The 12,515-nt window shown below is 43.4% G+C and overlaps 1 protein-coding gene across 3 annotated transcripts in view; it reads left to right on the top strand.

The window, feature by feature from the left end:
- ank3b (ankyrin 3b) overlaps window positions 1–12,515 on the top strand; it is a 467,733-nt gene that overhangs the window by 406,204 nt on the left and 49,014 nt on the right. For all 3 annotated transcript variants that reach the window (XM_068002597.1, XM_068002595.1, XM_068002596.1), the window contains 4 exons: window positions 2,982–3,193; window positions 7,707–7,911; window positions 8,854–8,950; window positions 11,718–11,946. In XM_068002597.1, coding sequence (XP_067858698.1) covers window positions 2,982–3,193; window positions 7,707–7,911; window positions 8,854–8,950; window positions 11,718–11,946 — 743 coding nt within the window. The remainder of the gene's footprint in view (window positions 1–2,981; window positions 3,194–7,706; window positions 7,912–8,853; window positions 8,951–11,717; window positions 11,947–12,515) is intronic.

Raw genomic sequence — 12,515 nt, 5'->3', positions numbered from 1 at the left:
AAGTGTGATTAATACATGGAATATACTTGATGATAGGGGAATAGAGGCAAAAGCCCTTGGAACTATTTGGATGCCGAGATGGGCAGCCTGTAAGAGCTTTTTGGTTGGATGAGCTAAGATGGCCTTCCTCATGTATCTATCTTGTGAAGTGGTAACACAAGACATCTTAATGGCAGCCAGATAGAGTAATCCACACATCCTTAATGAGCACTATTGCTTGTATCTGGCTCCTTGAAAGTGTTGCCCCGATAAGACCGTGTTTGGTAAAGCTCTGCTCGATTCCACCTTGACTCCCAGGAAAATGGGACTAGAACCTCCTAGAGTAGATAAAATTGCTAAATCAGCATGATTGGGAATTTCAGATTTGGGCCAAAGATACAAACTTCAGTCTAAATGAGATGTGATTAACTAAATTATGAATTCTTTTATAGTCTAGAGTTCTTTTATAATGGAAATAACCCCTTATCCTGTGAGGTGCCGCGACATTTTCTGGGAGTAATTTTAACCCACCTGGCCCGTTGGGAAACTGAGGCGATCAGCCTGCCCGCCCGATTTACACCCTGTCCCATTTTTCTTTCCAATGACTTGTTCGCGTTAGTTTCCCACCAGGTGAGTTAGGTTAAAATGACCCCCTACGCCTTTACCCAAAGGCGAAAAGACTAAAACAAATTCTGTGGAAGACCATCTCTTGGTTGGCAGTAGCTTGCAATACAGGATTCAGATGGCAGTAGCTTACAGTACGGGATTCAGATGGCAGCTTACAGTACGGGATTCAGATGGCAGTAGCTTAAAGTACCGGATTCAGATGGCAGTAGCTTACAGTACGGGATTCGGATGGCAGTAGCTTACAGTACGGGATTTGGATGGCAGTAGCTTACAGTACGGGATTCAGGTGGCAGTAGCTTACAGTACGGGATTCAGGTGGCAGTAGCTTACAGTACCGGATTCAGGTGGCAGTAGCTTACAGTACGGGATTCAGATGGCAGTAGCTTACAGTACGGGATTCAGATGGCAGTAGCTTAAAGTACCGGATTCAGATGGCAGTAGCTTACAGTACGGGATTCAGATGGCAGTAGCTTACAGTACGGGATTCGGATGGCAGTAGCTTACAGTACGGGATTCGGATGGCAGTAGCTTACAGTACGGGATTCGGATGGCAGTAGCTTACAGTACGGGATTCAGGTGGCAGTAGCTTACAGTACGGGATTCAGGTGGCAGTAGCTTACAGTACGGGATTCAGATGGCAGTAGCTTACAGTACGGGATTCAGATGGCAGTAGCTTACAGTACGGGATTCAGATGGCAGTAGCTTACAGTACGGGATTCAGATGGCAGTAGCTTACAGTACGGGATTCGGATAACCGACAGACAAAATGCTCATGGTTTTCAATATCTTCTGAATCCCGTCATTGGATTACCATGTTTTAATCCTTTGCCACCCATCCAATGCCCTCTTTGTATGTGGAGAGCAGTGAATAGAGAAGATGGGTAGATACTCAGCTTTAGGGTTAGAAGCCTTCATTCAGATGAAGGTATATCACAAATATATTCCTCCTTCCTCCCTCTTAATGCAACTCTTATTCAGCTCCCTCCACATAAGAGTATTCTTCTCTCAACCGATTGATTTTCTTAAAATAAAGAAGTTGTGTGATTTCACATATTGTAGCTTGCAGGAGAATTTTCTGTCCTCCTTTGATAAAGAGGGAACTGTTTTCTGGGTGGTCTCATTATGAACTTTGGAGATTTGGATTCCTTCCAAAATGAAAACTCAACAAGGCCATTAGAGGAGATGTTTTTACAGGATATGGGATTTGAGGATTGAGGATTCCAGACTATAATCTCTTAAAGTGACAGGCATCACAATGGATCCTACCTGTTGGATTAAGTGACTTTATGTACAGTGTTTTTGAGTGTGCCTTTTTCACCTTTGCTTTATTTTTCCTTATCTCCTTTTCATTTACCACATCACTTCCTTTGTTCTTCTATGAAAGAAGGAACTTGCATTAATACAGGACTTTTCACAACCTCAGGGCATAGCAAAGCATTTCACAGCAGATTAATTACTTTTTGAAATGCAGTCAGTGTTGTTTTCTAACCTAGGTTATGTTCTCAAGTCCTGGAGTGGGGCTTGAACCCACAACCTTCTGACTCGGAGGTGACTGTGCTGCCAGATGAGCTGTCCTATTCATTTTTTTTTGTTATTTCCTTATTGAGCACAACCAAAATAAATATAACAATTTAGAAAGTAATAACTTGTAAGGAAGACTGATGATTCCGTAAGGAAGGATATAAAAGGATATGAGGCAGTGAGATTAGAGTACATAACTCCAGAAAGACAGCTGGCGGTGGCAAATGTGTGATGGGCCAAATCACTGGTTAGACCTCACCTGGAGTACTGTGTCCAATTCTGGGCACCACACTTGGGGAAAGATGTCAAGGCCTTGGAGAGGGTGCAGAGGAGATTTATTAGAATGGTACCAGGGATGAGGGAGAGACTAGAGAAGCTGGGATTGTAGAGAAGGTTAAGGGGAGAGTTAGTAGAGGTATTCAAAATTACGAGGGGTTTTAATAGGTAATTGGCAAAAGAACCAGGGGGAGATGAGTTGTTGTGATCTGGAATTTACTGCCTGAAAGAGTGGTGGAAGCAGATTCAAAAGTAACTTTCAAAAGGGAATTGGATAAATACTTGAAAAGGAAAAATTTGCAGGGGAAAGAGTGGGACCATTTTGACAGCTCTTTCAAAGAGCTGGCACAGGCACAGTAGGTCAAAAGGCCTCTGTCTGTGCTATGTAATTCTATGATTCTAACTGGTGTCCTTGTGTGTTGTAATTTTCACCAGTTCTCTGATTCCAGCCTTAAGGCAAAGAATTGAATTTAAACATGTTTTGAGAAAGGCGATAATGTTGAATTTGTTTGCGTGCAAGTCAGACTTTAAAGCTGAAAAGAGCTCTCGAAGCACAGTATTAATCCATTCTCACTTAGAACTCGATAGCCTTGAAGAACTGGAGAAGAAGCGCGTCTGCCGAGTTGTCACCAAGGATTTTCCGCAGTATTTTGCCGTCGTATCTCGGATCAAGCAAGAAAGTAATCAGATGGGACCTGAAGGAGGAATGTTGAGCAGCACAACCATTCCACGTGTACAAGCATCCTTCCCAGAGGGAGCGTTGACCAAGAGAATCCGAGTGGGCCTCCAGGTAATTGTGGCCATTTTATTTGCCATTAGATTTGTTGTGCCAAATGTGGGGGAAAAAGCTACACTACGACCTCCTGAATGTTGCTCCTGTGAAATACCATTGATAAATACCATTGATAGACATTAGATTTTGTTGCAGAAAAATAACTTGGCCACAGAAAGGTTGAGGTAAATGATATGCACAATAGCGTTGTATTACACACAATGAACGTAGGGGTGTCATGGCTACTGAGATGGTGACGCAGATGGAAATTCATTAATGGTTCTCCATCTGACGAGTCTTTAGTTATTTAGGTACAGTGAGGACATTAAAGTCATAGAGAGCAGAGTGCACAGCGTAGATTCACCAGGATGATGCCAGGGATGGGAAACTATGGTTATGAGGAGAGACTTGAGATACTGGGACTATTTCCACTGGAGCAGATAAGTCCAAGGGGAGGTGTAATAAGAGGTTTTTAAAATTATGAAGAGTTTTGATAGAGCGAATAGGGAAAGGCTATTTCCTTGGGGGAGAGTCACTGGTTAGGGGGTGGACATCATTTTAAATTTATCACTCAGAGAATGAGGAGAACAGTTAGGAGAAATTTCTTTGCATAGGGGGTTGTTAGAGAATGGAATGCTTTACCATAGGGAGTGGTTGAGATAGCGACCACTATCTTTTAAGGGAAAATTGGATGAATATTTGAAGCAGAGCAAGATGCAGGGCTTTGGCGAGAGTACGGTGCAGTGAGATCAATATTGGATTGCTCCAGTAAAGAGCTGGCAGGGGCACAAATATGAAGATGTAATTGTTTTAAATCTTACGTACTTGTCGTTTATATGCAAATAGTATATTGCTGAAGAATTTAATACAAGTACAGGGCTAGTTCCGTGATCCCATTCTCCCAGCAGGGAAGCGGTGTTAAAAGGGAGCACAGGGAAGAGATCAGGCTACAACATTGCAGTCCCCCATTCTCCAACCCACGCTCCTTTGGGAACACGGGATTGCGGAATTAGCCTTTCCGTTCGATAATCTCAAGTGGGTGGTTGTGTGCTGATTGGCAGATCTGTCCTGGCAAAGGGATTGCATTTTCTGAAAATGCTGTAGTGACTTTTCAGAAAAGAATCTATTCCTGTGGGATACTCAGCACAATCCAGCTGCAGAGTTAGACAGTTTAGCCAATTTCTGGTTAATTCCTATTTTGAGACGAGCCATGCAAAAATACATGAACTAAACTGAAGCAACACGAGCATGTGATCATTTTTTCATAAGAAATATATAATGATTAACTCTGAGTACGATCACGTGCAGTGTAAATGCAGCTCTATATTGCTTTACTTGTGTCAGCCATGACTCCACTAGGCGGTATTAAAGTGCCGGCCAGACAGTAAAGACAATATATCCTGGGAGCTGTATCTTTTCTAAAACTTGGAGCACCATTGCACATGCCCTGCACAGTATGTGTTAACCTTTGGTGGCGCTCAAAGATCTGGAGGAATCTAAGAGTATCCATTTTTACTGCGATTGCACAGACTCACCTCAAGAACTTGACTTGCACCAGTCAGAAATTAGAAACTGCGACACTGAAAGGCACGATAATATGAAGTGGGAGTGGAATCCTGAAGGTTATGTTGGCCCCGGGAGTTGGTGCAGAGCAGACATAGCATATGCCCATCATGGGGCCACCACTTCTGCCCAGCTCATGCTGGCACATGATTGCTCTTCACTTGATCTTGGCATCACATTTGCCATAAAGTAACAGTAATTGTACCATTGGTACATTTCCCTCTTTTCTCCCATTATCACATCGCTGTTTGTGAGATCTTGCTGTGTGTAAATTGGCTGCAATTTCATTTCAGAAGTACTTCATTGTGGTGTCAGCTGTGGCTCGCTGGGTAACACTTTCATCTCTGAGTCAGAAGGTTGCGGACCCAAGTCCCACTCCAGGGACTTGAGCACATAATCCAGGCTGACACTCCTAGTGCAGTACTGAAAGGTGCTGCACTGTCAGAGGTGCCGTCTTTCAGATAAGACTTTAAACCGAGGCCCGGTCTGACCTCTCGGGGATGTAAAAGATCCTACGGTACTATTTCGAAGAAGAGCAGGAGACGTCTCCCTGGTGTCCTAGCCAATATTTATCCCTCAATCAACACATTTTAAAAAAAAAACAGATTATCTGGTCATTATCGCATTGCTGTTTGTGGGACCTTGCTGTGCGCAAATTGGCTGCTGCGTTTCCTACATTACAACAGTGACTACATTTCAAAAGTACTTCATTGGCTGTAAAACGCTTTGGGAGGTTCTGAGGTCGTGAAAGACACAGTATAAATGTAAGTTCCTTCTTTTCTTTTGGTGCTACTGCTGCTGACAGGTCAACCAGTGCTGGAGACACCAAAATCCACCTGCTGAAGAGGTGGGTTTCCAAGGTATCTCTGGAGTCAGACTGCTGGAGCAGCGATATAAATGGCTACCAATATTTCTGTTCGCTTTCCCAATCACAGGCCAGGACTCAACCTTCACCGGCGACCAGAAGTTAAAGGGCCAGAGACCAGAAATGCCGATTTGTAACTTGAAGTAAGCTGTGCTGCTCAGCAGTGCTCTGGAGTCCTCCCACAATGTAAGTGGGGTGGATTCGACAGCATCGCCGGCCAGGACTCATCAGGAAATGCTTGAAGCAGAAGCATTTCTGTAATATAAACATGATCTAAAAATCAAATCTGCAGACATTTGCAAAGCAGCAAAGGTCTTACTCTCACAAGATATTGCCTGCCTGACTGCCTGCCTGATGGGTGTGAGGACTTTATCCATTTTGAGCTGTCTAGCGCTCCAGCCTTTTTGCTTTTCACGTTTTTAAAGCCTGGTTTACTGTATCCATGATCTCTGAAGTAACTTCCCAAAATACTCCATAATGTTCAGATTTTATCTGAATTTCGTTGTACAGATCAACGTAAACCTTCAACACTATACCCTGCCCGTTCCGTGTAACTGCAGGAAGATGATGCAATTTGCCCAAAAGTTGCCTGCAAACCTATCGGCACCCTCTCCGATTCCGAGTTTGTCATTCTATCTAACTTGGCTCACTCCTGTCCAATTCCAGATATGCACAGCTGTTACTGGCAGATTCGCCAAGTTTCCTTGGGATCAAAGCTTTTTGGAATGACGTGCTGTTCCACTTCACTAGCTCCTTGCATAACTGAAGACTAATGGGCTGTAAAGAACAAAGCCTAGCGTTTAATATTGTGATTCAAGACTGATTCCCAGTTGACATATTCACCACCATGCATTTATTCATCTATAGTGTACTTTACATTGCATTTTACCTGACTGCGTCTTCATTTACACCACAGGGTAAATTCACTGATCCCACGCTCCCAGTGGGGAACTTCCCCTGAAGGGAGTGCAGGTTGGAGAATCAGCACTGAAGTGTTGTAACTCTACTGCCGACCAACACTCCCTTTGAGGGTGGCCCTATTGGGAGCGCAGGATCTGTGAATTAACCCTTAGTGAGTATTTTTTCAGTGGGTCATCTTTACACGATGGTTATGTAGTTGCCAGTGTTAAGCACACAATCCTGGTTCCAATCTCAAACTGGTGCCACCACGTAAATATGTTACAACGTATGTAGGTATCTACCTTCGTGCTATTGAGAATTGAGGCACAATTGCTTCAGGTGTTGGCTGTACAGGTACGTCAAAAAAAAAACAAATACCAACAGAGCTGAGAACTACGCGCTGTTTTCAAAAATTGCTGCAACTTGTACTTGTGAAGAAGTGTCACCTTTGGATCCTTCGAAGCCAGTTCGTGGGCCTGAACTTCTACCAAGTGCTTCCCAGATTTCTTGAGATGACATTACAGTAACATGGCCTTAATGCACCTTCATACTGGTACATTATATTGCTCATGTAGATTGACTGGCCTGGTCTTCCTTGAAAAGAGATGACTGAGAGAGGCTATGGTAGAAGTGTTTAGAATTATGAAAGAGTTTGGTCAAATTGCATCCAAGTAAGCTTTTCTGTCGTGTACGGAATTTAAGTACAATGTTTACAAATTAAGGACAGCAAAAGAAAATGGGAAATGCAGGAGGAACTTTTTTATTAAAAGGATGGTAAGTGGTTGGGACTGATTACCGGCATGGATGGTGGAACAAAAACCAAAATGAGTTTCAAGAAGGAACTAGACAGGTTCTTATTAACAAATGGGATTCAGGGTTATTGGAAATGCGCCAAGGGAATACTGTGTAGGTGGGCTAGATAGGCCAGTGGTCTTCTGCCTGAAACTGTTACTATATTACTATGTGGTTTAGACGGACATTGTGGAGGAGCCATGAGTCCATGGTTCCAGAGCAATGTCTTGCCACTGTATTGGTGCCCATATGATTCATAGCTGCAGGCTGTTAGTTGAAAATAGCTGAACATTAAACGGACGATAAGTTTTTAAGCTCTGGGGTCTTCTCTCGTTTGTTATCAACTGACCTGTAATGACACGTGCTATACTTGTTATCCAGCTTTAACATTGGATTGTACTTGTTCCACAGGCCCAACCTGTCCCAGATGAACTTGTCAGAAAGATCCTTGGGAACCGAGCCACGTTCAGTCCTATTGTAACTGTGGAACCCAGAAGACGGAAATTCCACAAACCTATTACCATGACGATTCCAGTGCCTGCTGCATCGGGAGAAGATATATCGAACGGATATAGAGGAGATACTCCAAGTCTCAGGCTGCTATGCAGTATAACAGGTTGGTTGGTCCTCCCCTGTTCCCCCTCATCAAGACCATTTTAAGTGCAGTAGTTTTCTGAGCATAAAATTCTTTGTTTAACATTTTTATCGTGCTGTTCATCTCAAATATATATCATTTTTTAATTCATTCTTGGGATGTGGGCATCGCTGAAAAGGCCAGCATTTATTGCACATCCATAGTTGCCCTTAAGAAGGTGGTGGTGAGCCGCCGCCTTGAACCGCTGCAGTCTGTGTGGTGAGGGTTCTCCCACAGTGCTGTTAGGTAGGGAGTTCCAGGATTTTGACCCAGTGACGTTGAAGGAACGACGATATATGTCTAAGTCACGATGTGTGACTTGGAGGTGGTGGTGTTCCCATGTGCCTGCTGCCCTCGTCCTTCTAGGTGGTAGAGATCGCGAGTTTGGGAGGTGCTGTTGAAGAAGCCTTGGCGACTTGCTGTAGTGCATCCTGTAGATGGTATACTCTGCAGCCACGGTGCGCTGGTGGTGGAGGGAGTGGATGTTAAGGTGGTGGATGGGGTGCCAATGAAGCGGACTGCTTTGTCCTGGATGGTGTCGAGCTTCTTGAGTGTTGTTGGAGCTGCACTCATCCAGGCAGATGAAGGATATTCCATCTCATTCGAGACTTGATTAAACACTGATGTTCTCTTAATCCATTCTGGCACATTAAGCCTTTACACTATTGTACCAGTACTCCTATTATACACAGGAATATGTTCAGTAACTTCTTACTGTACGGGCAGTGGTGATGAAGGTGGCAATAGCCTGGACTTTCTATAGGTTCCATGTTTGGATCTGTAGGTTTAATCCACAGGTGCCTGACCTTCCAGGTGTAATATATGTTGGTGGTGTAGGTTTATTGAAGAACATTGTGGCCAGAAGTCCTCATTGGCTCTGACTGCTGGTTTTGACAGCTGCCATTTTCTCTTTTTACTTGCTAGGAGGCACATCACCTGCTCAATGGGAGGACATAACTGGAACAACACCGTTAACCTTTGTGACCGATGGTGTTTCTTTCACGACAAATGTTTCAGCCAGGTACAGTTTTTCCAAAACATTTCATCCCCCCCCCACTTCCCTTCCCAACAATGCGCCCCCAACTCTTTCTGGCTGCAGGGCACGGTAGACGTACCTTGTCCAATCTAACTGTCTGGATATTAAGCGATGAAAATGGCCAAAGCTATTTATCAGGCCAATTATTTTTCTCCCTCCTGCAATGCAAAGATGTATGAACAAATAATACTACAGCAAGAGAACAGTTTGGCAGGAAGTCCTGTTTGTATTCTAACCCTTATCATTCGTATGTAAACACTTGTTGTGCTTCGATGATGTGTTAGCATTTCCAATGAAATTCAAGAGTTTTTAGAAAGAACTGCTACCACAGTTCATTGGTACCATTCTGTAAGTGATCGATCACATCAGCACTGTGTCACAATATTATTTATACTCAAGATTTAAATCGCTTAATTCAAATGATCTCATTTTTTGTTTAGCACTCAATTCCCACTTTGCTATGTTATTTACGTTGCTTAATTCAAATTATTGGATAATTCAAATTTGTCCGTGCCTTTCAGTTATCAGGATTGGACTGTGTCCCTTGTAGTTGCTGAGATTTTAAGAGCTGTAACCCCGTGTTTTCAATTACATGGGTGAAATAAATAGCCATGAATGAGGTGAACCCATTTTTACAGTACCCAGGTGAGGGAGGATCAGCCCTGGAAAACCAGTGAACTTTAACCTCACCCCATGTGTTCAAAATCAGAATGGAAATGGTAATTTGCCATCATTTGTTTGTGAGGAGGGGTGGAGGAGGGCGGAAAGAGAGAGAATCACTTTGGGACACTGTCCCTTGAAGAACACCCCATAGTTGCGCAGTTATTTTGAACTGTCCCACAAACCATCATATATAGACCTGGTCCTGAACTCTCAGTTCCCGTTTATCCTTACGTCCATACATGCCTTTATACTTTTCAGTGCTCTCTACACTTCCATTCATGTAGTTTGGAATTACTGCTGTTTGCATAAATTCTATAAATCTTCTATAAACAATAGGCAAAATGTCTTCGTTTTAGCAGTGTTTGGATTTAGAAGTTGCCATTTTTTCAGCCAGTATGCACTTTGACTATCAATTAGCTTCTGCCTGGTACCAGCTGCTGGTTTCCAGATTTGTATCAGATGTCCTAGATCCTTTCCATATGATCGATTCCCACATTATTCACACCATCTATTGGTACCATATGATTTTCAGAACTGCAAATTCAACTACGAGAGCTCCTTATGACCATTTTATTCACTGGAAAGCAACCCTGCAAACAAAATTTCCATGTAACTCATATAGCTCTTAAGGAGCCTCCTTAAAGCAGTTGTGTCACATTTGATTGCCTCAGAATGAAAGCATCATACACACCATAAGCCCAGGAAGCATTCATTGACATGCCTTGTTTTCTGGTAATGAGCCAGTACTGTATGTATGCTGATGGATTATTACCTCTTCCTATTTATGTATACCACAGGGTGGACATGTATACCAAAGGATGTACATGCATAGTCAGTGATACCCTGCTGAAAGCCACTGATTTGCAGGAACTTCCAGCTGCTCCTGCTGTTGCTCCTGGTAGTGGTTGTTGCTGTATGAAGTGTATGTCAGTGGGTAGAGGTGACCGATTGGGGCTTCGGTTATCTCTTTAGTGCAGAGAAGAGTGGCTGACTCCTGCAATTCCTCTCCTCTGGGTCCCTGCAAGGATCCTGCAACGTAAAGGTTGGATGCAATGGTTGTTATAAATTGGATAACCAAGTGGTGAAGGATGGAATACTAGAGCCTAGTCTTCAGTTGCTTCCGAGCCTTTATTCACAGAGCTCCACATTACACCCACCCCACACCCTAGATCAGCTCTCTTATATATGGATACAAGAGAGTTCTCAATTGATATGCACCACCTGAATACAATTAACAGTAATTGATATAAATCACATGGATATACTTAACCGTGGTGCCCTTCACGGCCATCGACAGTGCCACTGAAGCGGATCCTCGACTGTCCCTGTAGGTCTTTGTGGGCCAGGTGATACACTTTGGTCATAGCCTCCTTGCTGAGCCTTGGCCTTTTTGGGTCCTCTAGAACGCACCCATCTGACTCTAACGCAGTAGATCCACTGCTTTGGATCATGTGGTCTATGTGTCGTGAGCCCCCTGGGCTGCCCTCTCCCCCTGTAGTATTAGGAGTAGCTCGGCAGCGCTCACTGCACACCAGAAGCCTCCTTTCAGAAGTGCTCTGGATTTCAGTTGCCGCCTTTATGTTTTTGTTATCCTTCCACCCACATGGTTCTACATTACTTTCTTTTAGTTAGTCTCAGTGAACCATTTTTGGATGGGAACAGTATTCCGAGTCGTGGATACAAACTGACAAAAAGAATGTTATCAAGTTCTGCTAACCCCTGCGTTCGTGTGTCTACTTTCTTTTTAAATATAAAAATGAACTCAACGGAACATGGAGCCTCAAGTGACAGTTTTCATAAATGAATAGAATTTCAAATCCCTAGAACACTGTCGAAAATTTTTTTTGGATACTCCCACACAGTGACTTTACCGGAAAGGCTGTTTCTCTGATTCTGAGCTGATAATTATCAACTGCAGGAGCTGAAAGAAATGAAATCAGAAACGATGGTTGATAAAATATTCATACCACCCAGTTTCAAAAGTAATTTGCAGTCTCCCATTTTAAGTGGTTCTGTTTTGTTGATCTGAATTTGTGCCAAGCTCAAAGGGCTCTCAATGACCTTCATGTTTGTGTAATTTCATGCACAGATTTTGGCTTGTCGACTGCCATCAGGTGCCAGAAACTGTTAGTTTAGCCACACAGCTCTACAGGGAATTAATCTGTGTCCCGTACATGGCCAAATTTGTTGTATTTGCCAAAATGCATGACCCTGTGGAAGCCCGTCTGCGTTGCTTCTGCATGACTGACGACAAAGTTGACAAGACATTAGAGCAGCAGGAAAACTTCACCGAAGTGGCACGAAGCAAAGATATCGAGGTACAGTCTCAACTTTCACTCCGCCTCTTTGTATGTGTGAGAGAGCGATTTGTGCAGTCTGTTGGTGCTATGGCAGATTGTTTCGGACTACTTCGTACATAGGCAAGCGACCAACTTCTGGATCTCTGTTTTAGATTTGGATTTTGTTTTAGTTGTATTATTACCTTCATTTGCTTTATGTTGTGATGTTACACATTTAAAAGGATTTGATCGGGTAGATACAGAGAAACTCTTTCCTCTGGTGGGGGAATCAAGAATGAGGGGACAGGATATCAAAATTAGAGCCAGGCCATTGAGGACGGAAACCAGGAAGCACCTTTTCACACAAAGGGTAGAAGAAATCTGGAATTCTCTGCCCCAAAGGCTGTGGATACTGGTCGGTTGGAGCTTTCAAGACTGAGATCGATAGATTTTTGTTAGGTGTGGGTAACAAGGGATATGGAGCTATGGCGGGAAAATGGGGTTGAGGTACAGATCACCCAGAATCCAATTAAATGGCGGAGCAGGCCCGACGGACTGTTCCTAATATTCCTAATAAAAAAAAACTTGCTTTCTATGCTCCTCCTCTC

The sequence above is a fragment of the Heptranchias perlo genome, chromosome 21, assembly GCF_035084215.1.
Source record: "Heptranchias perlo isolate sHepPer1 chromosome 21, sHepPer1.hap1, whole genome shotgun sequence".
In the NCBI taxonomy this organism is placed as follows: domain Eukaryota; kingdom Metazoa; phylum Chordata; class Chondrichthyes; order Hexanchiformes; family Hexanchidae; genus Heptranchias; species Heptranchias perlo.
The sequence above is the reverse complement of the archived record's forward strand: the minus strand, read 5'-3'. Positions and strand labels throughout refer to the sequence as shown.